A 25649-nucleotide genomic window follows, 5' to 3' on the forward strand; every position below is an offset into this window, starting at 1 on the left:
CTTAGTGCCTAGGCAGGAAGTTTAACCCCTTGGGGGACGGGTGATTCAGAAAAGCATTGGTACAAAATCAGAATCAGGATGTAATTAAATAAAAACGGTAACTTAAATGCAGTCGTTGCTAATTTGACAGACTTACTTTGCTTAATTATTGCTAGTTAGGCAGACTTATTAGACTATTGTTAGTGGACAGACTTACGCACCTTAATTATTGTTAGTTTAATCATATAATCAATGTTAGTTCAAAGTATAACTAAATGGTTTTATTTTGAACAAAGTAATGGTGAATTAAATAAATCAAATAATTACAATTAGAATTACTAAAGAATTACTTTGATTACCAGTTTTATCTTTTTATCCTGGTTGATAGGGTTTTATGCTGGCACGTATTTGTGACAGTCGGCGCGAAAGGGTTAAAGTTAATGGAGAAAAATCTCAACTTCTAATTACCCAACATAAAAGAAAAGTCTTTCTCCCAAAGAACAAAATTATTCTCTTTAACCCTTTCGCGCCGACTGTCACAAATACGTGACAGCAAAAAACCGCATCAATCAGGGTAAGAAGATAAAACTGGTAATCAAAGTATTTCTTTAGCAGTTTATTTGTAGGCGGAGTTAGAATTGTTTGATTTATTTAATTCACCATTACTTTGTTCAAAATAAAACTATTTAGTTATACTTTGAATTAACATTGATTATATATATGATTAAACTAACAATAATTAAAATAAAAGCAAAGTAAGTCTGTCAAATTAGTAACGACTACATTTAAGTTACCGTTTTTAATTTAATTGCAACTTGATTCTGATTTTATACGAATGCTTTTCTGAATCACCCGTCCCCAAGGGGTTAAAGAAACTATTTCTATTATCAAGAAGGCAAAATATCTTGGTCTGGTTATTAACAGCAAATTCAACTAGAAAGATCATATAAAATAAACTATCAATGATCCACAAGCAGCCTGTCACATATTACAAATTCTTCTCCAAAACTCTAAAGTAGAATTGAGATTTAAACGCTTACTCTAAATTTCAATAAATCGTCCTTACGCATCCCCAACCTTTTCCCCATCACTCCTAGAGTAACTCAAAAGATACTCAATAAAATACTCCAAAAAATAACACAACAAGATGGTTTATCCAAAATAAGAACATGCATCGAGATCTCAATGTTGATTTTTTTAGACCATCCTATTACAAAGCTTAAATGCCAATTTTTAAAAAAGCAACAAATTGTAATACCGCAGGATTTAATGAAATTTTTACTTTTGAAAACCTGAAAGTAGGCAGAAACCGCACGCCAATGGCTGCATATTTTTGTAGCGACGCATCTTTATGTGGAATACAAAATATTTAATATTTTCACTCCAATTTGGTTTCCAGTTACCAGAAAGTACCAGTTTAAAGTCAAAACTCTATAATGGGATGGGAAAAGGGCCCAGGAGCCTAAATAAATTTTGTTGATGACAATGATGAAATGTTTATGAAGGTTACTGTCCTTGAGAAACTTCCTTCATTTCGAAGTTTTTAGAATCAGTTGCTATTTATTGATTGCTTAGTATACTTTCAAAATTTGAAAACCTTGCCCGCGAGGTTATTTTAGTTCAATCAAATTCCCTGTATGAGAGAGCATGAATCTAAATTTGTACTTTTCTTCTTATTTTTCAATATAAACAAATGAACATCAGTAAGAAATGTGTTTCTGCGTTGAAAATTTTACTACAGCCTTTTTTTTCCTCGCAGTTTTACTATCATTAAATTTGAGTTTCAACTTATACGTTTGCAATAAAATAATTTTTAAAAAAAATTTAAAACAGTAATTTTTCTGCAGTTCTGTAAGTAAAAATGCGACAAGTAGAGATAAAATAATCTGTAGGATTTGTAAAATTAAAAAATAAAATAATTTGTGTAACTTTTGTGAATCGAGTTGACATAGTGTCAATTAACTTTCCAGATATGATGCTAATTTTATATAAAGTTCATCTTAAAATGTGTCGAAGTAATTCTATTTAAACTTTTCATAGAAGATACCTACCTATACATGTAGGACAGCATTTTCCAATGGGAACGTATTTCTGAGTTTTGCATTTTATTTCGGGACAGTCTTCAACGTCACATACGATGGTCTTACGGCGGCATTTGCATACTCTGCATGGATGGGGATTCCATTCTTCGCCATGCTTATAATTTTCTCCATTATAATCACAAGATCTATCAACACGGCCTGATTCATAAAAAGAAAAATATCAAATTAAAAGTTCATGTACCATAAAATTTTTAATAGCAAGCAGAAGGAATTGAACTACTTCTATTTAAATATATAACAGCGCGTCTCTTGAGAACGAAAGGCGACTGCTACATTCTGCAGAAAAGTAAGCCACGGTCTGGAAATGTTTAAAAAATATTGACGGTTAATTTATGAGGTTATCATATATTTTATAGGCTTTAATTTCATGACAATTTCAGGAATTTAGCTGTAAGAGAGGAATTAAATTTACAAATATTTTATTTCATCGATCTTTTCTTACCAGTTTTTTCATTTTTCTGAAGAGTGACTACCTTCGTAGAGCAGAAATATGCTAAGTCTAATGTCTTGAAGAGAACTCTAGCAAAATATAATGCCTCGAAGAAGAAACTATGAAACCTAGTGCATAAATGTCAACTACTAGCAAAATTTTTTATATATTCGGTAAATTTTGCCTACCTTTTAACAGTAGATAAAAATCTACTAAATTGAATTTATTAAACCAAGAATTACAATTAATAAATACCACTTTGAAATATTTATTCGCTGTCTGGAGCAATTTGGTATCTCTGTGCAAATAAATAAAACTATTTTTGTGTTTTCTATATAGCATTAATTTCTTCAAACCATTTTAGTAATGATAATAACATAAAAATTTACTAGAATTACGTGTTTCTAATAATTCTACCGGTGACCCCCATGCCATTAAACGTGTTAAAGAAAGAAAGAAATCTAATGTCTTGAAAAGAGAGCCGAGAAATCTAATGTCATGAAACTGGAACGAAGAAATCTAATGTCTTGAAGAAAGAATGCAGAATTCCAATGACTTGAAGCGAGAACGAAGAAATATAGTATGTTAAAGAAACAACGAAGAAAAACAATGTTTTGAAGAGGCGACTGAGCTAATTTAATGCTTTGAAGGATAACGAGGAAATCTAATGTCTTGAAGACTGAATGCAGAATTCCAATGACTTGAAGCGAGAACGAAGAAATATAGTATGTTAAAGAAACAACGAAGAAAAACAATGTTTTGAAGAGGAGACTGAGCTAATTTAATGATTTGAAGGATAACGAGGAAATCTAATGTCTTGAAGACAGAATGCAGAATTCCAATGACTTGAAGCGAGAACGAAGAAATATAGTATGTTAAAGAAACAACGAAGAAAAACAATGTTTTGAAGAGGCAACCGAGCTAATTTAATGCTTTGAAGAATAACGAGGAAATCTAATGTCTTGAAGACAGAATGCAGAACTCCAATGACTTGAAGCGAGAACGAAGAAATATAGTATGTTAAAGAAACAACGAAGAAAAACAATGTTTTGAAGAGGCAACCGAGCTAATTTAATGATTTGAAGGATAACGAGGAAATCTAATGTCTTGAAGACAGAATGCAGAATTCCAATGACTTGAAGCGAGAACGAAGAAATATAGTATGTTAAAGAAACAACGAAGAAAAACAATGTTTTGTAGAGGCAACCGAGCTAATTTAATGCTTTGAAGAATAACGAGGAAATCTAATGTCTTGAAGACAGAATGCAGAACTCCAATGACTTGAAGCGAGAACGAAGAAATATAGTATGTTAAAGAAACAACGAAGAAAAACAATGTTTTGAAGAGGCAACCGAGCTAATTTAATGCTTTGAAGAATAACGAGGAAATCTAATGTCTTGAAGACAGAATGCAGAACTCCAATGACTTGAAGCGAGAACGAAGAAATATAGTATGTTAAAGAAACAACGAAGAAAAACAATGTTTTGAAGAGGCAACCGAGCTAATTTAATGCTTTGAAGAATAACGAGGAAATCTAATGTCTTGAAGACAGAATGCAGAATTCCAATGACTTGAAGCGAGAACGAAGAAATATAGTATGTTAAAGAAACAACGAAGAAAAACAATGTATTGAAGAGGCAACCGAGCTAATTTAATGCTTTGAAGAATAACGAGGAAATCTAATGTCTTGAAGACAGAATGCAGAACTCCAATGACTTGAAGCGAGAACGAAGAAATATAGTATGTTAAAGAAACAACGAAGAAAAACAATGTTTTGAAGAGGCAACCGAGCTAATTTAATGATTTGAAGATAACGAGGAAATCTAATGTCTTGAAGACAGAATGCAGAATTCCAATGACTTGAAGCGAGAACGAAGAAATATAGTATGTTAAAGAAACAACGAAGAAAAACAATGTTTTGAAGAGGCAACCGAGCTAATTTAATGCTTTGAAGAATAACGAGGAAATCTAATGTCTTGAAGACAGAATGCAGAACTCCAATGACTTGAAGCGAGAACGAAGAAATATAGTATGTTAAAGAAACAACGAAGAAAAACAATGTTTTGAAGAGGCAACCGAGCTAATTTAATGCTTTGAAGAATAACGAGGAAATCTAATGTCTTGAAGACAGAATGCAGAACTCCAATGACTTGAAGCGAGAACGAAGAAATATAGTATGTTAAAGAAACAACGAAGAAAAACAATGTTTTGAAGAGGCAACCGAGCTAATTTAATGCTTTGAAGAATAACGAGGAAATCTAATGTCTTGAAGACAGAATGCAGAATTCCAATGACTTGAAGCGAGAACGAAGAAATATAGTATGTTAAAGAAACAACGAAGAAAAACAATGTTTTGAAGAGGCAACCGAGCTAATTTAATGATTTGAAGGATAACGAGGAAATCTAATGTCTTGAAGACAGAATGCAGAACTCCAATGACTTGAAGCGAGAACGAAGAAATATAGTATGTTAAAGAAACAACGAAGAAAAACAATGTTTTGAAGAGGCGACTGAGCTAATTTAATGATTTGAAGGATAACGAGGAAATCTAATGTCTTGAAGACAGAATGCAGAATTCCAATGACTTGAAGCGAGAACGAAGAAATATAGTATGTTAAAGAAACAACGAAGAAAAACAATGTTTTGAAGAGGCAACCGAGCTAATTTAATGCTTTGAAGAATAACGAGGAAATCTAATGTCTTGAAGACAGAATGCAGAATTCCAATGACTTGAAGCGAGAACGAAGAAATATAGTATGTTAAAGAAACAACGAAGAAAAACAATGTTTTGAAGAGGCAACCGAGCTAATTTAATGCTTTGAAGAATAACGAGGAAATCTAATGTCTTGAAGACAGAATGCAGAATTCCAATGACTTGAAGCGAGAACGAAGAAATATAGTATGTTAAAGAAACAACGAAGAAAAACAATGTTTTGAAGAGGCAACCGAGCTAATTTAATGCTTTGAAGAATAACGAGGAAATCTAATGTCTTGAAGACAGAATGCAGAACTCCAATGACTTGAAGCGAGAACGAAGAAATATAGTATGTTAAGGAAACAACGAAGAAAAACAATGTTTTGAAGAGGCAACCGAGCTAATTTAATGCTTTGAAGAATAACGAGGAAATGTAATGTCTTGAAAACAGAATGCAGAATTCCAATGACTTGAAGCGAGAACGAAGAAATATAGTATGTTAAAGAAACAACGAAGAAAAACAATGTTTTGAAGAGGCAACCGAGCTAATTTAATGCTTTGAAGAATAACGAGGAAATCTAATGTCTTGAAGACAGAATGCAGAACTCCAATGACTTGAAGCGAGAACGAAGAAATATAGTATGTTAAGGAAACAACGAAGAAAAACAATGTTTTGAAGAGGCAACCGAGCTAATTTAATGCTTTGAAGAATAACGAGGAAATCTAATGTCTTGAAGACAGAATGCAGAATTCCAATGACTTGAAGCGAGAACGAAGAAATATAGTATGTTAAAGAAACAACGAAGAAAAACAATGTTTTGAAGAGGCAACCGAGCTAATTTAATGCTTTGAAGAATAACGAGGAAATCTAATGTCTTGAAGACAGAATGCAGAACTCCAATGACTTGAAGCGAGAACGAAGAAATATAGTATGTTAAGGAAACAACGAAGAAAAACAATGTTTTGAAGAGGCAACCGAGCTAATTTAATGCTTTGAAGAATAACGAGGAAATCTAATGTCGTGAAGACAGAATGCAGAACTCCAATGACTTGAAGCGAGAACGAAGAAATATAGTATGTTAAAGAAACAACGAAGAAAAACAATGTTTTGAAGAGGCAACCGAGCTAATTTAATGCTTTGAAGAATAACGAGGAAATCTAATGTCTTGAAGACAGAATGCAGAATTCCAATGACTTGAAGCGAGAACGAAGAAATATAGTATGTTAAGGAAACAACGAAGAAAAACAATGTTTTGAAGAGGCAACCGAGCTAATTTAATGCTTTGAAGAATAACGAGGAAATCTAATGTCTTGAAGACAGAATGCAGAACTCCAATGACTTGAAGCGAGAACGAAGAAATATAGTATGTTAAAGAAACAACGAAGAAAAACAATGTTTTGAAGAGGCAACCGAGCTAATTTAATGCTTTGAAGAATAACGAGGAAATCTAATGTCTTGAAGACAGAATGCAGAATTCCAATGACTTGAAGCGAGAACGAAGAAATATAGTATGTTAAAGAAACAACGAAGAAAAACAATGTTTTGAAGAGGCAACCGAGCTAATTTAATGATTTGAAGGATAACGAGGAAATCTAATGTCTTGAAGACAGAATGCAGAATTCCAATGACTTGAAGCGAGAACGAAGAAATATAGTATGTTAAAGAAACAACGAAGAAAAACAATGTTTTGAAGAGGCAACCGAGCTAATTTAATGCTTTGAAGAATAACGAGGAAATCTAATGTCTTGAAGACAGAATGCAGAATTCCAATGACTTGAAGCGAGAACGAAGAAATATAGTATGTTAAAGAAACAACGAAGAAAAACAATGTTTTGAAGAGGCAACCGAGCTAATTTAATGCTTTGAAGAATAACGAGGAAATCTAATGTCTTGAAGACAGAATGCAGAATTCCAATGACTTGAAGCGAGAACGAAGAAATATAGTATGTTAAAGAAACAACGAAGAAAAACAATGTTTTGAAGAGGCAACCGAGCTAATTTAATGCTTTGAAGAATAACGAGGAAATCTAATGTCTTGAAGACAGAATGCAGAACTCCAATGACTTGAAGCGAGAACGAAGAAATATAGTATGTTAAGGAAACAACGAAGAAAAACAATGTTTTGAAGAGGCAACCGAGCTAATTTAATGCTTTGAAGAATAACGAGGAAATGTAATGTCTTGAAAACAGAATGCAGAATTCCAATGACTTGAAGCGAGAACGAAGAAATATAGTATGTTAAAGAAACAACGAAGAAAAACAATGTTTTGAAGAGGCAACCGAGCTAATTTAATGCTTTGAAGAATAACGAGGAAATGTAATGTCTTGAAGACAGAATGCAGAACTCCAATGACTTGAAGCGAGAACGAAGAAATATAGTATGTTAAAGAAACAACGAAGAAAAACAATGTTTTGAAGAGGCAACCGAGCTAATTTAATGCTTTGAAGAATAACGAGGAAATCTAATGTCTTGAAGACAGAATGCAGAATTCCAATGACTTGAAGCGAGAACGAAGAAATATAGTATGTTAAGGAAACAACGAAGAAAAACAATGTTTTGAAGAGGCAACCGAGCTAATTTAATGCTTTGAAGAATAACGAGGAAATCTAATGTCTTGAAGACAGAATGCAGAATTCCAATGACTTGAAGCGAGAACGAAGAAATATAGTATGTTAAAGAAACAACGAAGAAAAACAATGTTTTGAAGAGGCAACCGAGCTAATTTAATGCTTTGAAGAATAACGAGGAAATCTAATGTCGTGAAGACAGAATGCAGAACTCCAATGACTTGAAGCGAGAACGAAGAAATATAGTATGTTAAGGAAACAACGAAGAAAAACAATGTTTTGAAGAGGCAACCGAGCTAATTTAATGCTTTGAAGAATAACGAGGAAATCTAATGTCGTGAAGACAGAATGCAGAACTCCAATGACTTGAAGCGAGAACGAAGAAATATAGTATGTTAAAGAAACAACGAAGAAAAACAATGTTTTGATGAGGCAACTGAGCTAATTTAATGCTTTGAAGAATAACGAGGAAATCTAATGTCTTGAAGACAGAATGCAGAACTCCAATGACTTGAAGCGAGAACGAAGAAATATAGTATGTTAAAGAAACAACGAAGAAAAACAATGTTTTGAAGAGGCAACCGAGCTAATTTAATGATTTGAAGAATAACGAGGAAATCTAATGTCTTGAAGACAGAATGCAGAATTCCAATGACTTGAAGCGAGAACGAAGAAATATAGTATGTTAAAGAAACAACGAAGAAAAACAATGTTTTGAAGAGGCAACCGAGCTAATTTAATGCTTTGAAGAATAACGAGGAAATCTAATGTCTTGAAGACAGAATGCAGAATTCCAATGACTTGAAGCGAGAACGAAGAAATATAGTATGTTAAAGAAACAACGAAGAAAAACAATGTTTTGATGAGGCAACTGAACAAATTTAATGCTTTGAAGAATAACTAGGAAATCTAATGTCTTGAAGACAGAATGTAGAAATCTAATGTATAAATAGGAACTAAGAAATCTAATATCTTCAGGAAAGAAGTCGAAATATAACTACATTATTAAAGAAAGAAAAAATCTAATGTTTTGAAATTTTAAAATGACAAAATGACCTCACTTTATTAACACATTCACGCCGGGGTGACCCACCGGTGGGTCACGCTAGATTGTCTCATCTTGGCAGCTCACCGGAGTAAAAACTGGTAACAATAAATTTCATTTCTTAGTTTTTTTCCGGGAATAATAAAAATTCATAACTACCAATTGTTTTTAACGGATGCAATTTTTATAATGAATTGCTTCTTCGCCGTGATAAATTTCCTTACAGTGAATTGTTATTGTTGAGAATAAATTAACTCCTCCCGAATATTATCTAATACTGAAATAGTTCTTCTACCAGTATTTTCACTTTTCCCGGCGTGAACAAGTTAATGCTGTAGCATCGTTTAATTTACTAAATGCAATCCATACCTGCCAACTTTTAATTCCTTCCATTATGATTTTCCCCAGTGGTAATAAAACGGAATTAAAATTTCTATTTTAGGCAAAGAAATACGTTGTATTAGAAAAATCTTAACTTAACAACCCATATTAATATATATGCTTAATTTTTTTAAGAATAATGGTGATCAAAGTCATTAAAAAATTAAGTTCATAAAAGAAAAACTAGTATATATTTACTACCACTTTAAATATAAAAATAAAATTTTACGCCAAATGCGTAAAAGTTGGCAGGTATGGCCATCTGATCGAGCTGAGAGATAAAATGTAATTCTCCGCGATGCTTTTCTAATTTCAACTGAGTTCCGGAATGAAAAACATTGAAAACCTCTACTCTAGAAGACGTTTCTCCATATTTTGAAGAGGAATTTACCTGCCTTAAATGTATGAAAAGATTAAACAAAAATACTGGAAATTTCCAGCGTCGAATTTGTTACAGTAAAAAGATTTAAGAATTCCTTTATCTATTCCCCCCCCCTTCACTCTTTAAAACTTAAGTGAAAATTTGTGCGACAGGGTACCCTATGAAAAATTAAAAATTTATGTCTTACTTTTCTCAAAATTGATGAAAATTTTTTAAAGATTAGCTCAAACTCTGTTTAAATACAGTTGTAAAGTATCTTCTCCTAAGAGTGTAAATTTTTAAGGAATGTTAATGGAAAACACATTTTTTTGCTCCTTCAAAATAAATTAAAAAAATGTAATGAAATAATTATGATACCCAAATTCGTCATTGCTATCATTATTTATACTGTACTTTTTTCTAATCACAGATCGTTACCCACTTTTAAACTGTCCTAAGTTCTGTGGTTGGTCCACTATCAACCACTTGAAAATATTTTCTCCAAAAATCGCAAATGCAGAAGAAAATATTTAAGCGAACTTACTACTTTTGCTTTTCCAGGTTAAAAATTAATAATGGAAAATACATGCTACCAGTTCTTATCTTATTGATAAAACTTATGGAAGTTTTTATTTTTTTTTTATTTCCAATGAGCTGCACAATCGGTCTTGCCGATGAGCAGACCTAGTGCGTTCTCCAGAGGTGGTATCCACTCTTTCAGGACCACCACAATGGGTGAGATACCGTTGGTCATGTTAATTTGGACGTCTAGTTTCTGCCACACTAGATGGCAGCACCGAGACTCTATTTGGATGCTAAAGTGCACTAGGAATTTAATTTTGCCGGAAATGCCAAGAACCAATGAGGCACTCCAGGGATCTTTTACATGCTGCATAATCATACGACATGGCCGCTGAGGATTTTCTGCATCCCGAAAATCCGGTGTCTGGGCCGGGGATCGAACCCGAAGACTTGGGCTCAGAAGGCCGACGACAAACCAACTGCGCCACCCAGCCACTTATGGAAGTACTTGGGGACAATATTCTCAGATTGTTGTTGTTGTAGTTAATTTACGTCACACTAGAGCTGCACAATGGGCTATTGGCGACGGTCTGGGAAACATCCCTGAGGACATGCCATCACAATTTTGATCCTCTGCGGAGGGGATGGCACCCCCTCTTCGGTAGCCCAACGACCTGCACGCGAAGTCGAGCACTTTACGGTAGCACAGAGCCAATACCGCACACCCTCGGTCCCTACGCAAACTGATCCAAGTATTCACCCACCCGCACACTGACAGCAGCCAGTGATGCTTGACTTCGGTGATCTGCTGGGAACCGTGTCTTAACGATCAGTCCACTGCTGGACCAGATTGTGCTGAAGAGCATTACTTTTTTGAAAAACAAAAATATATCTATGCAAGCTATAAGTTAGCTCTGAGTATTGTGCTCATGGAGGTAAGAATGCGAGAAGTCGGTAAACGTCTCGCAGGAGAAGCATTCCTCATCGAGACCACCATATTGATTTGTCCCAAATCTAGCGTCAAAGGCATCTTCAGCTATTATACTTGAAAGACTTATTTTTACTCGTAATCTTACCACTTTAATGAACATGAATTTTGATAAAATAAATTATAATTCTTTATGATTTCTATCTTAGTTTGATAATATGATATCTCGGTTGATAACTATTTAATATATTTAATTAGAGATTAAATAGACTAAATTATTATTAAATACATCTTATAGCTGAACAACTAGTTTATCAATTTTTAACAAAAAATATTAGTTTCATAAGGCAGTGGCTTCATAATTTTATATTTTTTTTAGTTGTACAGTCCGCAAAAAAAAAAAAACGAATCACCCTGAATAACTTTCGTTCTAATGATCGGATTTTCACGAACTAAGTGTCAATCTTAATGGTTCCTGAGGGTGACCTCAAATATACTAATTAATTAGTGCTAACTATTAATTAAGTTACGAAATCAGACACAAAAACGTACTTTCTCTGAATAAACATGCATTTTTTTTTACATATTTGGATTTCTTATCTTCAAAATATAGGGGGTAGCCGCAATCTGGGAAATGTGGTCCCCATAGTTTGGTCAGGAGAGCGATTCAAAGTTCGTACCCCTTAATGTTAATTTCGCTTTTTGCGTTTTCAGTCATATTTTCAAAACTAATGAAGCAATTCAAAAAAAAATTGCACCCACTCATAAAACTCATTTACCCAAAGATAATTTCATGCAAAAAATAATTTTTAATAATTATTTATTATTTTTTATTATTTAATTAAAGTGTGGATGAAAAAATATTGAATTATAAGGTATGAATTTTTTTATACCATATTAATCTACATATTTTTCAATTGAAAAATCTAAAGTTTCAACTGTTTTTATTTATTAGAAGCTGAGAAAAATTAAAATTAATTATTTTTAAAAAAATAATTTGGCGACAATAAGGAAATAACTAATTGGGGCGATTAATATTAAAATGTGATAAACTTGCGAGGAACTTGACTTCGCGCGCGTAGCGTAAAATTTCATTCATATTTTTTTCGCTAATAATCGTTTGCTAATCTTTTTATTTTTATTTCTTTCACACTATAAAACACGATGTTTCTTTTTTAGTCATTTAATAATTTATTTGCAATTTAGTAAAGAATTTTGAATAAAAAACACTTTATTCATCAAATGTCTAGTTTTAAAAAAGCGTGCTTCTGATAGAATACACCAGATTGTGCTTATTTAATGTGATTATTTTTTTTTTTATTTTTTTTTTCAATAACTTATACAATTTCAATAATATACATACGTATGCATAGTTTGGAATAATATATTTATCAATTTCCTGAATATATATTTTATAAATATTAATAAAAATACGTCGTAGTCAACATTTTTAAACATCTCTCACAACATCGCAAATTTCTCAACATCTTATAGGGTAAACTAAACAATGAAGGAACACTTAAGCTTAGCTTGCCTTTAAAAAAAAAATCATAAAAATTTCAAAATTTGTAATTTTAGCTAAATGATGATGTCGACATATTTGTTATTAAATGCAAATTATGTAAAAAAAAGTTAGATAACTTACATAATATTGTTTTAAGCTTTTGGTGGTTTAAATAATAAGTAGTAAGATGACCAAATGAAGGAACACTTCTTACTAGTGAATAAACACTAAATTTTCCAGTGAATGAACACTTAATTTTGAGAATGTTTGATGCTCGTTAGGAATCCATAGGCCACACAAGTGTCTAAAAACAAGATTTTTCTTGGAATTACGACATATAACCATAGTTAATGTGGAAAATATTACTTTTTTTTCAGTCATGGAATGGAAAGTAAAATATGTTTGAATACATAATTTTAAAAAAATGTTTTTCATTTTTTTCTCACAGTTTAATAGTCCGTTCTTAATTATGAATGTTTATCATTGTGTAATCCGATGATGTTTTTATTATTATTATAATTCGATCATTTTTTTGCTTACTCTTTTCCCCATATTTTTTAAGCTTTTTTTTTAAATCTTTTTAAGTATTTTTTTTTCTCTTCGTCATGAATTTTTTTCTTTTGATTTAACCTTCCTCTTTTTTCCAAATTTTTGGCCAATGTAAATGTATCTTCGAAAATTTCTTTTGATTTTCCATTTCCAGAATTCCTCACTGGATATTAAATGAGAAAAAGGAGTTTCGAAGTTTGAGTAAAACCCATCTCTCATTGACTTATATCTTGTAGTTACTTATGAAACAAATTGTTTTTGCAACTAACAATGCCTCAAGAGGACTTATCTCAAAATCAGTTTTCAAGATACTTTCATTATTAATGTTAGTTGTCTCAGCTTCAGAGCCAAAATTTGATTATACAATTGTTCTTTTTGAAATAAATTCTTCAATATTGAGAAAAGCACAGGCTATTGGATATTTGGGAGATTAAACTTTTCTGTCAATGTTCTTTAAAAATTTGCAACATAACTTGTGAGATTTCCTTCTCAAGCTTCTGAAGAAATTGCGCATCGTTACTCTCGAAGCATGTGTTTTGTTGATAAGTTGTCTTGCTCATTAACTCTTGGTGTCTGTTTTGCATGCATTTGTTACAGTCAACGTTTTCTACATCGAATGGAAAAATATCGCATTTCATAAAAGCATTTTAACTTCATCAGTTGATGCCTCAAATCTTATTTAAAAATGGATGTAAAATTTTCTAGACATATTGTTTTACAATTCTTTTGTTTTTCAAGATCTAACGAGAGATTTCCTTGAATTAGGTAGAAAACTAAGCCAGAAAATTTGTTTTGAGGAACAAAACTTGATCAGTTTCAAATTAATATGAGATTTATACCTATCCAGAAGAAGCAAAATATGGAATTTGATTGCATTTTCAATTAGCCATGGGTAGAAACATTTGCAATATATTTGTAAAATGTTGCTGCGGTCATCGTTTCATTTCATGAATAGCTTTTTCCAATGAAATATGTAGCAGGGACTGATTCTGTAATATCTCAACGAATTCTTCTGTAAGGAAAAACTACCAATGGAGGTACTTTTTCTTTCCTAGGTACTTTAGAATATAAATCCTTATAATTTTTAAGGCCGAAGATTTTTCCCGTTTAAGGGCAGTATTCAACTCTTGTTTTATTCGCATTGTAAATGCAATCACTTTATAAAAGGATGCCAGGGCTACTTCCCTCTTAAAGATTCTTCTGAAGTTCCTAAAACCAGTATTTCGAATATTATTCTCTAAGGGAAGTTTTGCCTTTTGAAATTATCTTCGCATTGCACTGAGTTATCGGTGGATGTTGCCTTAAAAAAACTTCCCCCATTTTTCACCTAGATAATTGTCTTTAAATGGATTTTTCCTGCCAGTTCCCGTTAGGACATTAAAGACGGCAATAAGATAATAATTTAGCTAATTATTGGCACAAAATTCTGCAAAGAAATTTTCCATTCAAGCTTTAATTATTATATTTAGTTGCTATATTTAGTTAACAAACATAGTTTATTAAGGTGTCTAAGGTATGATGCAATAACTAATCACTACATTTATAAAGATAAATAATTAATTAATTATTATTATAATTATTTAAATAAATTTAGCAATTAAATTTCCATATTTAAATGAAATTGTTATAGGAATTATTCATACAACATTTAACTGAATTTTAGGAGTCCTCTATGTCGCTGAACTACTAATTATCCATGTAAAATCATATTTCACACATACTATTCATTCACTGGGAAATCTATTCTCAGTGAAGGAACATGCCTGTTCCTTCACTGGCTAGAAGTTGTTTTTTTTTTTTTTAAACATAATTTTGATTTATAATATGACAAAAGGTACAAGAAAATTAAAAATTTTCTTTTATTTTCATTAACTTGAAAAAATCCCAGCAAAGGAACACTTGTTTATTCATTGGTTTTTCATCGTTCGGTAATCCAGTTAATAAACACCCCCTAATCTCAGTACTTGCTTATGTTATGATGCTTAAAATAAATAAAACGTAACTTCAATAACCATATTTTGAATTCTTTTTTTCACACTGAGAAAAAAAAAGCATTATTATATGCAATTAATTGTAGTTTAAACGGATAACAACAAACACTGACCTTATAATTTTGTCAAAGAAACAAGGCGTTGAACAGATACTAACAAATTCAAAACTTTTTCCAGAGAAGACTCAAAGACCAGGTAACTAAATGCATTGTTAGATGACTTCCTATTGTTAGGTAGTAAGCTACTGTTACCAATCAATCTAAATTAAAATGTTTAAAATCTTATTTCTAGGAAATATCTATAAAATGCTCCTTCATTTGTTGGTTTACCCTATGTCATCCTAATCTTAAAAGAAATTTCCAGAAGTGTATCGCAGAACTATTTTACCAACTATTTAATTAAATTTTAACATTTTAAAAATCTTATTCTTTACCATTTTACTTTTATTACTTCTTCATTAATATACTAATAATTTTTTTTAGAACTTTAGTTTAGATTTTCTTTAATTTAGGTTTCCTTTTTAAATTATAGTCAAGTTTTTTTTTAAAGAATTATTGTCTGCTAGCTACGAATAAAACCTTGTAAAGAAATTAAAAACATTCAGCTGTTTAAAATTATTTAATGCAAAACAGCTGATTATTTACTTAGCATACCATTTTTTTTTGAAAAAAGAATATAAATGATTGATTGTCTTTTTTGTTTTTGTTTCTTGTGACTTCAACTTAGATTATCTAAAACAGTGTTGATGTTTTATAAGTCACTACAAAGAGAATAAAGATACCGAACATAAAAAGCTGTGGAATACGTAGACAATTTTTTTAGTGTCTTAAAATATCTCAGTATCTTAAATGTCGTCCTACTATCTTAGTTGTAAAATTAAATTTTTAATTATATGACCACGTGTGATTCACTAATTATTTCATTATATCTTTTACTCTTTATGATACCAAGTAGATTTTTTTTCTGATAATATACTAAACTACTTTGTTTAATTTTTTACTTTAGCATGATTTCCAAGATATTATTGTAGTATAATTTGTTATCAGGAAAAGGCCTTATTTTGTTAAGCAGGAAATACTAAAAATTGAAATTTGAAAGGATTCCGAAGCTGTGCCAATTTTAGAGTCATCTGATTTTTAAAAAAATGCTATAAAAAATACACAACTTCCGAACTTATTTTAATAAAAATTAAAAAAAAAAACGTGTCAAGTAGGCTCACATACTTTTTACAGATATTGTGAAAACTAATTTTTCCTATATTTCGTCAAAAGAGGATAAGAATGATATTGCTCCAAGGGACCTACTCAATAATTTTGTTATTTCCAGAATGAAATCTGTTTGATCGAAACATATTATTCCTTGAAAATTAAAACGAGGGAAAAATTAACTTTTATAATTTATCTAAGCTTATTCCATTTATTTAATGATAGCGGTATTAAGGTTAAGGATATGCGTTGGAAGCTCCGTTTATTATTATACTATAAATGCATTAAATCATGTAGCTTGAATAATTTATTTTAAGTAAATTATTTAATAATTTTAAGCAAATAAGGGTGTAAAAATAAACTCGATCGAAATACTCCGAAAGTATACCCTGAAATATATGTAGAATAAACTTTGGAATCGATATATAAAAAATACCTTTTCAAACAACTTCGAGTAGGACAGAAACGCTAACTTGTTTAAAAAAGCTGTCCTTGTAACTATTTAATTTCGATTCCTGGTACTAGGGGACATTCCATTTTCACATTCGACTTTTGAAATTTCAATTGTAAACGGAATTTTTTTATGACCTTAAATTAAAATGTTAAGGCTTGCAGCAAAAAAAAAAAATTTTTTTTTTTTACTGCATTGATTTTTTTACAAAGTAGTGAATTATTATATTTTCAATCTAAGAACCTGTGCCTATAACATATGTAAAACTTATTTTAATATCGAGTGAAATAATTTAATGTGTTGTGTAACTAAATGGATAATCCCAAGAAACTGAATCGAAAATATAAAAACTTCATTGATTTAAAAAAATAATAGATGATAATAAAAATAGACATGTTTTGAGCGTCCAATAATAAAAGTCACAAGTTATCCAAGCCTGACAAATCTTGAGAATGGGCGATTATATTTGAAATCTCGAAACATGTCGACTTTTACTTCCCTCTTCATATGTTTTGAAGCCAGTTGAGTTTTTAACGTCAATTATACTGTTTCACATTTGGGTCTTGATCATTATTTTGATAAGGATTTTACACTCGTTAAAGTAAACATATGCATTTTAATATTTTATCAGGATTCATGTGGTCTTTAAAAACGTAAGAACATCAATATTGTAAAAGTTATATTTAACTTAAAAATTAACGTTTTGACACCAGATATTTTGAGTTAATGAAATTAAATATTTTATCTTTTAAGTTTTTGTGCCCCCATTTCAGTATCTTAAGGATTTTACGAGCTCTGTTTAAAAAGAGAGCATCAGATATATATAAGAAAACAAAAATAACCATAGTAGCAGTATTTGGTGGTAAATGTAGCTTATCGTAATTGAAGAATATGCTGTGCGACATTTTATGGTGAATTTGCGAACGTATAAGTTTCAGAATGTATCGAAACATGAGGATGCTATTTGCTAATCATCTTTATCCAAAGAAAACGATGTAACCTAAATATCTAGTAGAATGAAGCGATTTTTTAAACAATGAATCCTACAATATTCAACATACTATTTCAATATCTTATTCTTAAACATAACATATTTCAATCTTTTTAAAATGCCACTGAACATTCAGCAATTCCTTGAGTTATAGAAAAAAGAAATATCGTAAATTATAGAAAACCTTGTGAATGTGCTTTAGAATTATTATACAATCTACATTTTATTTTTCAAGCACTTTTTTTTTCAAACTTCCTTGCCTAGAAGACTCGATTAAAGCTGTAAAAATGATTATCCCTAAAATTTTGTATATAGCTATAATAAGTTATGTTCATTTGATTTTAGTATGAAATCCTCGAATAAATATAGTAAAAACAGTGTAATCTAAATAATATCAGATAAAAAGTTCATGTATTTAAATTCTAAAAACTATCATAAATAATTTATAAATCGATTCAAATTTACTTTTCAAAGGAGATTAAAATAGTTTTTTTTTTTTTGCTTTTTGGACAGAAATCCCCTAAAAAATTTGTTTATTGCCTAGAAACTTCGAGATATTTTCTATTAACAATAAATTAAACCCCTCCGAGCAATCACTGAACATTATTTCAATTTTTTTACTATCAGAGTTTGGTTGCGTAGCAACCTAGTAAAATTAAGCAGTCCTCTTTTGAATTAGTCAATGGGTTATCCTAAAATATTTATTTGCGCAGGCGACTTTTTTTGGCGGTTTTCTGGACTATCGCCAAATATATAAACCTTTATTGCGGCCCAATTTACCGCCCAATTTTTTTAAAATTTTGTCTACCCCCCCTAATTCAAATGTCTAGATTCCAAATATGTAAAAAAAATTATATGTTTATTCAGAGAAAGTACGTTTTTGTGTCTGATTTCGTAACTTAATTAATAGTTAGCACTAATTAATTAACATATTTGAGGTCACCCCCAGGAACCATTAAGATTGACACTTAGTTCGTGAAAATCCGATCATTAGAACGAAAGTTATTCAGGGTGATTCGTTTCTTTTTTTGCGGACTGTACACTAAAAGCAATACAAAGAAAGTAATTTGTGATATTGTTTTAATAAATTTTCTCAGTTTTTAAAATATGTAATTAAATTTTAGGACTTCTCAATTGTTTTTTTATAATCATAATGGCATAATGTTTTGACAGATAATTGTTTTGTGAAGTTCTTAGATTTATATATTTTTTATGTTTTTTATTGTATATTTTGTGAAGATAATTGGTTTCGTTAAGTTTAACTCATTATTAAAATCAATGCAATTTAAATTGAAGTTTAAATTTAAATCGCATTGTGTTTAAAATATACAGTTTCAAAATACATATCCAAAAATATAAAGTGGATAAATTAGTAGTTATGTTTTACCGAAACTCTAAAAAAAATCACTCTCACGCGAAGGTGAGCTGTTTTTATCATTCCAACTAAAAGAAATTATTTTATACCCTAATATATAATATAATGAACTATATTTATGGCATTAAAACGGGAAAAAATATGATCCTGAAACTCTGAAATTAAATTTCAATATAACTTCTTAATTATTAAATCGTTCTCTTTATAGAATTTTGCTTAACCCTGTAATGGGCCACTTATTTCTAGTAAAGGCAAATTAAAGTATTTTTGGAATTGAAATTGTTTTAAGAATAGTAATTGATATTAGAAAAAAAAACTCATTTTAGTTCATAAAAATGCCATTTTTTTGGTGGTAAATATATTTAACACGACCTATTAGGAACTTATTGGCGTTTATTTTTCTTTATTTATAAAATAAATTTTAAAAATGCTACAAACATCAAAAGGAATTATATATTTTATAACTTTTATGCGTTTTTTATAACTTTTTTACAAATGGCTACCAATTTTATTCAAGCGCACATCAACAAAGCTGAAATTATTAACAAATGGAAACCTAAAAGTGGTAAAAAAGTGGTGGTAAGTATACTTTCCACGGCCTTCGAAAGGGTTAAAAACTCACTCAGTAGTTTGTTTTTTTATGTTCTAAATGCAGTTTAACTCTCTAACACTGGGATATGCATTTAACCAGAAAAATATGAACAGTTATGAAAAATAAATGCAGAAAGCCACTGAAAAATGTTTTCCACTAAAAACACGAAGAAAAAAAAAAAAGATTATGAAAAGACAACGGAGATTATCTAACAATGTGAAATATTTTCGACTAAAAATTTATAAAAAGGAAACGACGAATATCAAACATTTTGAATTATTTTCTACCAAACCTTATAAAAAAAGGTTATGAAAATAAAATAAAAAATATCACCAACTGTAAAATATTTTCCACTCGAAAGGTAAAAAAAGAAAGTTACGAAAAGTAAACAAGGGATATTAATCGCATTCTACATTACTAATTATAAAAAAGAGGGTCATGAGTAGTAAACGAAGCATTTCATTCATAATCTTAGTTTAATTAAATTTTTCATTCTTCATTAATATTTCATGCATGTTAATGTTCATGCATGTAATGCAAGTTTAATGTTCTTCATCACGAAAATAAACGTAAAAAAATATGAAGAGTAAATAAAGAATATCAACAAATAATCAGAATCAAATAATATCAGCAAATGTCTTAAAGTAGGTAAATAAGAAAAATTCCTCACTTTCATTAAAATTCTGTGAACAGATTACATGAGTGGCAACAAATAGGGTGAACACAGCTATCGAAGATAAACTCATGTTTAGAAAAAACACCCCAGCACTTGTATCTTCATAAACGATACACACATTCCAAAACTTTCAAATGAAGATGGAAGACGACAGTTTTCTGACTGAAGATGAAAGACAACCCAGAACTCTTTTCTTCAAAAATAAAGAACGAACATTTAATCTAGTGTACGGGGCATCCATTTCTCGTCCACGCTTCGGACACTTAAATGAGACAGCAGCTTCTGTAAACACAACCGGGCCCAAGGCCACAAGATAATTAATCAGTCAATAAAAATGCAAACCAACAATTCATTAGCTCGTAAAGATAAATGTTACGAAAAAAACGTCTTCATGTTACTTATAAATTATAACACAAAATAAATTTATGAAATTGTTTTTTTACTATTTTAAGCATGAAAAGTACAAAGCAGAATTTTAATTTTTAAAAATTTAAAGGATTTTTTTTTAGTGTTTTTACCCTAAAACTGTTATCAAGTACTCATTTTACAGGAGAATGTCCTGCAGTGAACTGATCGTAAGGACATAATTCCCAGTCGAACACCGAAGTCAAGTATCACTGGTTGCGGTTAAGCAGGTGGGTAACCACTTTGATCAGCCTGCGTACGGATTGAGGGTGTGCGGTATAGCTCTTCATTATACTGTTCAACCGTAAAATGCTAAACATCGCACGTTTCGGTCTACTAAAGCGGGGAAGCTACCCCCTCTGCAAAGGATCAAAATTGTGGCAGCATGTCTTCGGATTATCCCCAGGAATGTTTCCCAGAACGACGCCAATGGCCCATTATGCAGCTCCAGTGCGACGTAAATAAACTACCTAAATACCTCTCTGGAGAACAATTTATGTTTTTGTTTTCTGTCGCAGGATTTTTTTTTTCTGAACAGATGTTAAATATTTTCGGGGAGCAGATTTCAAATCTGTAATAGGCCTCACACAATCTTCAGATTTTATGCAATTTAATAATATATTCTTTAACAATTAATTTTATTTTATTTTCATTCAAGCAAATACTAAGTAAACTTCTCTTGTACGTAAGGTGTGGAAGGAGAAGGCGATAATACATTCTAGTTTATGATGTAAAACGTTGAGATCATATGTTTTTTTTTTTTTAAATGTGTGTGTTATTTTTATTGTAGCATAAACGTTTATATATTTGTATCTAAAATCATATGTTTTTAATAAACTTTAACAATCACAGCTTTTAAATATTTAAATGGTTTGCTTTTTAATGGTTGTGCTTCGAGTCTCTAGTTAGTCTCTCTTAGAAATTCTTCGAGCATATTTCAAATTTTACCTTGCTTTAGGATTTATAAATACATCTTAATCTAATAACTACAATAATAACTACATCTTTCATGTTTTTATTTAATTACATATTTTTATTAAATGCTTGTCGACAAAAAAATAGGATATTTTGAAGTAGAATTAAGGAAGTTAATTGCTTAAGAAAAATTGTATGCTAAAAAGTCTATTAGCGAGTGATGATATCCTAATAAAAATAACTTCAGTGATAGTTTACTTTTTATCTCCATAGCCCCAGTGGCATTATTTTATGTTTTCATTTATTAAATTGCTCATACAATTAAATGATTAACAGCATGTCATATCAAACAATATACTATAACTAGTGGGCTGCGCCCCCTGCTCGCTAACGCTCGCCAACCCCCGAAAATTGCTACGCAGTCTTATATGGTTTGCTTCGCAAACTAACCTCGCTACTAACTTAGGTACATTGCGAATGCACAAAACTCTAAGAATTCAAAACAATCATTCAAATCCATATAAAAACTTTTTTTTTTTTTTAATTACATCTTTTTAGCAAATACTAAGTCATTAAAATAAATTTGAATTCAAATAAAGACTCATTGACTGAGACTCATTTTTCAATGAATAACTAATAACAATAATAAAACAAATAAATTCGTGATATAAATCAAAAATCGTCAAATAAATTCGTAATATATAAATTCGTGAAAAAAAGCGCTTTCGACAAAATACTAAAAATAGAGATCTATCGACAAAGACTACTCACTTCTGCCTAGCTTAATAGTATGAGATTGCCGCAGCTGAATTGTTATTTCAGTTTCCGTTTTAAAAAGCGCTATATGTTGAGCCATCTCACCTAGATTTGGCATGTGACATTTTTAGCGGCAATCATTGGTCGATTTTCTAGCGTTGTCATTCGGGGAGTTGTAATGAGGCTTTTTTTGTCGCCGTGTAAGAGTAATATATATATATATATATATTCCACAAGTTAATAGTCAATGCTGTATTTTATTACTTACGTTTACTTATCATCGCAGTTTTAAATTTGCAATTAGAGATGCATGGGTCATTTATGGGTGCTTTGCTAGAGTGTCATTTGCAGCTCTACCTGTAATTCGCATGCTCAAAAATTTCGTTTTCCTTCGTAATTTTTAATTATTAAATAATTGCAAATATTTGTTGCATATCATATTGAATTCTGACAAACTAAATGCTATATAATAATATAAATAAAATTTTAAAATTTATTAAATGTATTGACTTAATATTTATCGATTTTTAAAATTTCTACTGTAAAATTCAAATTGTTTTTACAAAATCAAATGAAAAATTGTAGATTAATTTTGAATAATTTGTTTGATTTTTCCTGTTTGCAATCCTGAGAAAAAAAATTTTTTTTAGTACACTTGGCCCTATTTCGATGTTTTTTTTTCTTTGTATAACTATAACGTTAAATATCAGCATACTTTGTTTTTTTTTTGGATTTTTGAGTACACCTTTTGAATCTGCCGGCTAGATGTTAATTCTCAAATCACAGTAATGTGCCCTTTTAAAGTAAATAAGAATTTTAAGGAAACATTCCATTCTTAATTTTAAATCGTTTCGAAATAAAGTTTTAAAGAAAATAGAATTCCACTAACTTTGTTTACTTTCCGTTGTTGATATTTAGGTTTAGATACTTTTCACGAGTTTCTGAAATACTTTAGTATTCAATAAAATTGTTTACTTACTTTAGATGTTTGTTTCTAAACATGTTTAAGCTCTACATTTTATGTTAATTAATGTCTAATCGCCACTATTTATTAAACTAAAATTGAAAAATTCGACAACGATAGGATTACTTCATTTTGTAATGGCAACTCTTCACTAAACAAGATGGCGTCCTATGCAAACAAATATTCCATATTTTTGTAAATCATTTGATACGATGGAGACACGCTAATAATCTATTAGTGACATTTCCTTATCAAACCTTTACTGAATAAGTTTCTGATTGTGACTTTTATTAGGTTCCCTTCTGTCATATGTCTATCTAAAACAGCTAAAAACAAGAAATTCTATGTATAATTTGACATACGATGTGTATTAATAACCGAGTTGATGGCCAAATTATATTTATTCCAATTTCAGATTGCTTACATTTTTCCAGTTGATGTTTTTTTTCTTCTAATTTTGAAGAAAACAACTCAAAAGAATTTTTTTTAAATATTACAACTCATAAAATGGCGTTTATGTTGTTAACAAAGGATACAAATAATAAAAAATGCTGGGTACTTCTCTAAGGATCTCAAATTATTAGCCTGTAAATGAGCCAAATAAAAAAAGTGTTCGCCAATTTTCGCCAAATGGAAATTGTAAAAAATTTTTATGTATATTTTTCTTTCCAGTGGAAAAAGTCATTCCCCAATACTTTCGCCAAAACACAATTTTATTCGCCCAACTTACGATTTTATCGCATTTGGCCAATAGCGAGGGTCATGAAAAAAATTAAACAACTAGCTCAAAAATAATGAATTAAATGCAGTTCTATTCTAGAAAATTCATCATCACTAGAAATTTTTAGGGATAAAAATAAGACCTAATCTCAATAACACAGCAGATCAGATGTGAATGACGGTTAAAGTTTACTTTTTTTTTTTAAATACCTGTTCTTTTAAAAATCATTTGATTTATGTACTTATATTTCACCATGTTAAAAAAAAGGAGTTCCCTTACATAGCTTAGTTATACAGAAAAATAGAATAGAATAAGAAGAAACATAAAAATAACACACAGCTGTTTCAAGGCTGAAAACGAACTTATAATTTATATCAAGAGTTAACTATACACGAATAATATTGATTCTGTTTCATATTGAGAATGATGCATGATTATATCACCGCAGCAGCTGTATGGGTCAAAGTTACATTTGAGTATAAAATTCCTCACTAGAGCGAGGTACCTACATGGGTTGACCAAAAATATAAGAGCACTTCAACTCTATCTAAACAATATTTCTAATGGCAGCAAATGTTTTGGAAAATTTTACATGACAAATCAACTGCCACTATTTTAAAGATCACGTTTAAAGCTTTTAGAAGTGGTGTCCTTATTACCGATGGAAGAATTTGTATCTACCTATATGAGCACAGGAAGTTAAGTTTACCTATATGAGCACAGGAAGTTAAACTCCTCTTTAATATTTCTATGAAACTATAATTTAAAAATGTCTAATATTAATGCCGTGCAATGTAATATAGAGTTCCATTAATTTTTCTCAAATAAACTCTCACGTCAATTCATCGACACCAACGTATGCGAGCAGCCCAAATGGGTCGCAGTAGTGGAGATGATGAATTGGTAACTTTAATGTGATGACCAACCAAGAAACGAGTGTGGTATTAACAGGACGCCTAGGTCATCACAATAACAGCATCACAGACACGGTAGTTGCTGGACTATCTAAGGCTTATATAACCTTTCCTATGTCGTGAACAGATCTTTGTCCATAAATTTTTGTCGTGTAAATACGTAAATAGGTGCATATGTTTTCTTCGTTATTTTCTATTTTACGACGCCTGGATAAATCATAATATTATTCTGATCTCTGAAAATATTATAATATTCTTATCTAGTTTAATCACAATTATGTTCAATTTCCAACTGATTTCATAATGTTCTCAAACGTCTGATTTTTCACTCTTGGCTTTATTATTTGGTGCCGTGCACCCTCTCTTCCCCCCAATTCTACTCCACATTCTCCCATTACATGACTCAAAAATACGACAAATCAGTCAATGCGACTTCACGACAGCTCATTGAGATTTGAGCTATGCTCTGATGTTCTAATATAAAGTTATAATTTTCTTGTCTTTATTTCACAAAACATAATAATTACCCTGCTTAATTTGTCAAATCAATATAAAAAGGCCACTTCAAGGCCTTGAAAAACAATAAGACTATGACTACTTTGCATAAAGTTGTACATGTTCTAGAATA

General features: G+C 30.6%; 1 protein-coding gene across 4 annotated transcripts in view; it reads right to left on the minus strand.

Moving 5' to 3' along the window:
* LOC107442639 (uncharacterized) overlaps positions 1–20611 on the minus strand; it is a 79092-nt gene extending 58481 nt beyond the window's left edge. For all 4 annotated transcript variants that reach the window (XM_043053932.3, XM_043053934.3, XM_043053931.3 and 1 more), the window contains exons 1-2: positions 20341–20611; positions 2031–2219 (exon numbers count right to left, since the gene is read on the minus strand). In XM_043053932.3, the coding sequence (XP_042909866.2) occupies positions 2031–2219; positions 20341–20416 (265 nt within the window). In that variant the 5' untranslated portion in view covers positions 20417–20611. The remainder of the gene's footprint in view (positions 1–2030; positions 2220–20340) is intronic.
* Positions 20612–25649: the final 5038 nt, after the last annotated feature.

This window comes from Parasteatoda tepidariorum, chromosome 9 (assembly GCF_982258835.1).
Source record: "Parasteatoda tepidariorum strain Cologne lab strain chromosome 9, Ptep-v5.0, whole genome shotgun sequence".
NCBI lineage: Eukaryota > Metazoa > Arthropoda > Arachnida > Araneae > Theridiidae > Parasteatoda > Parasteatoda tepidariorum.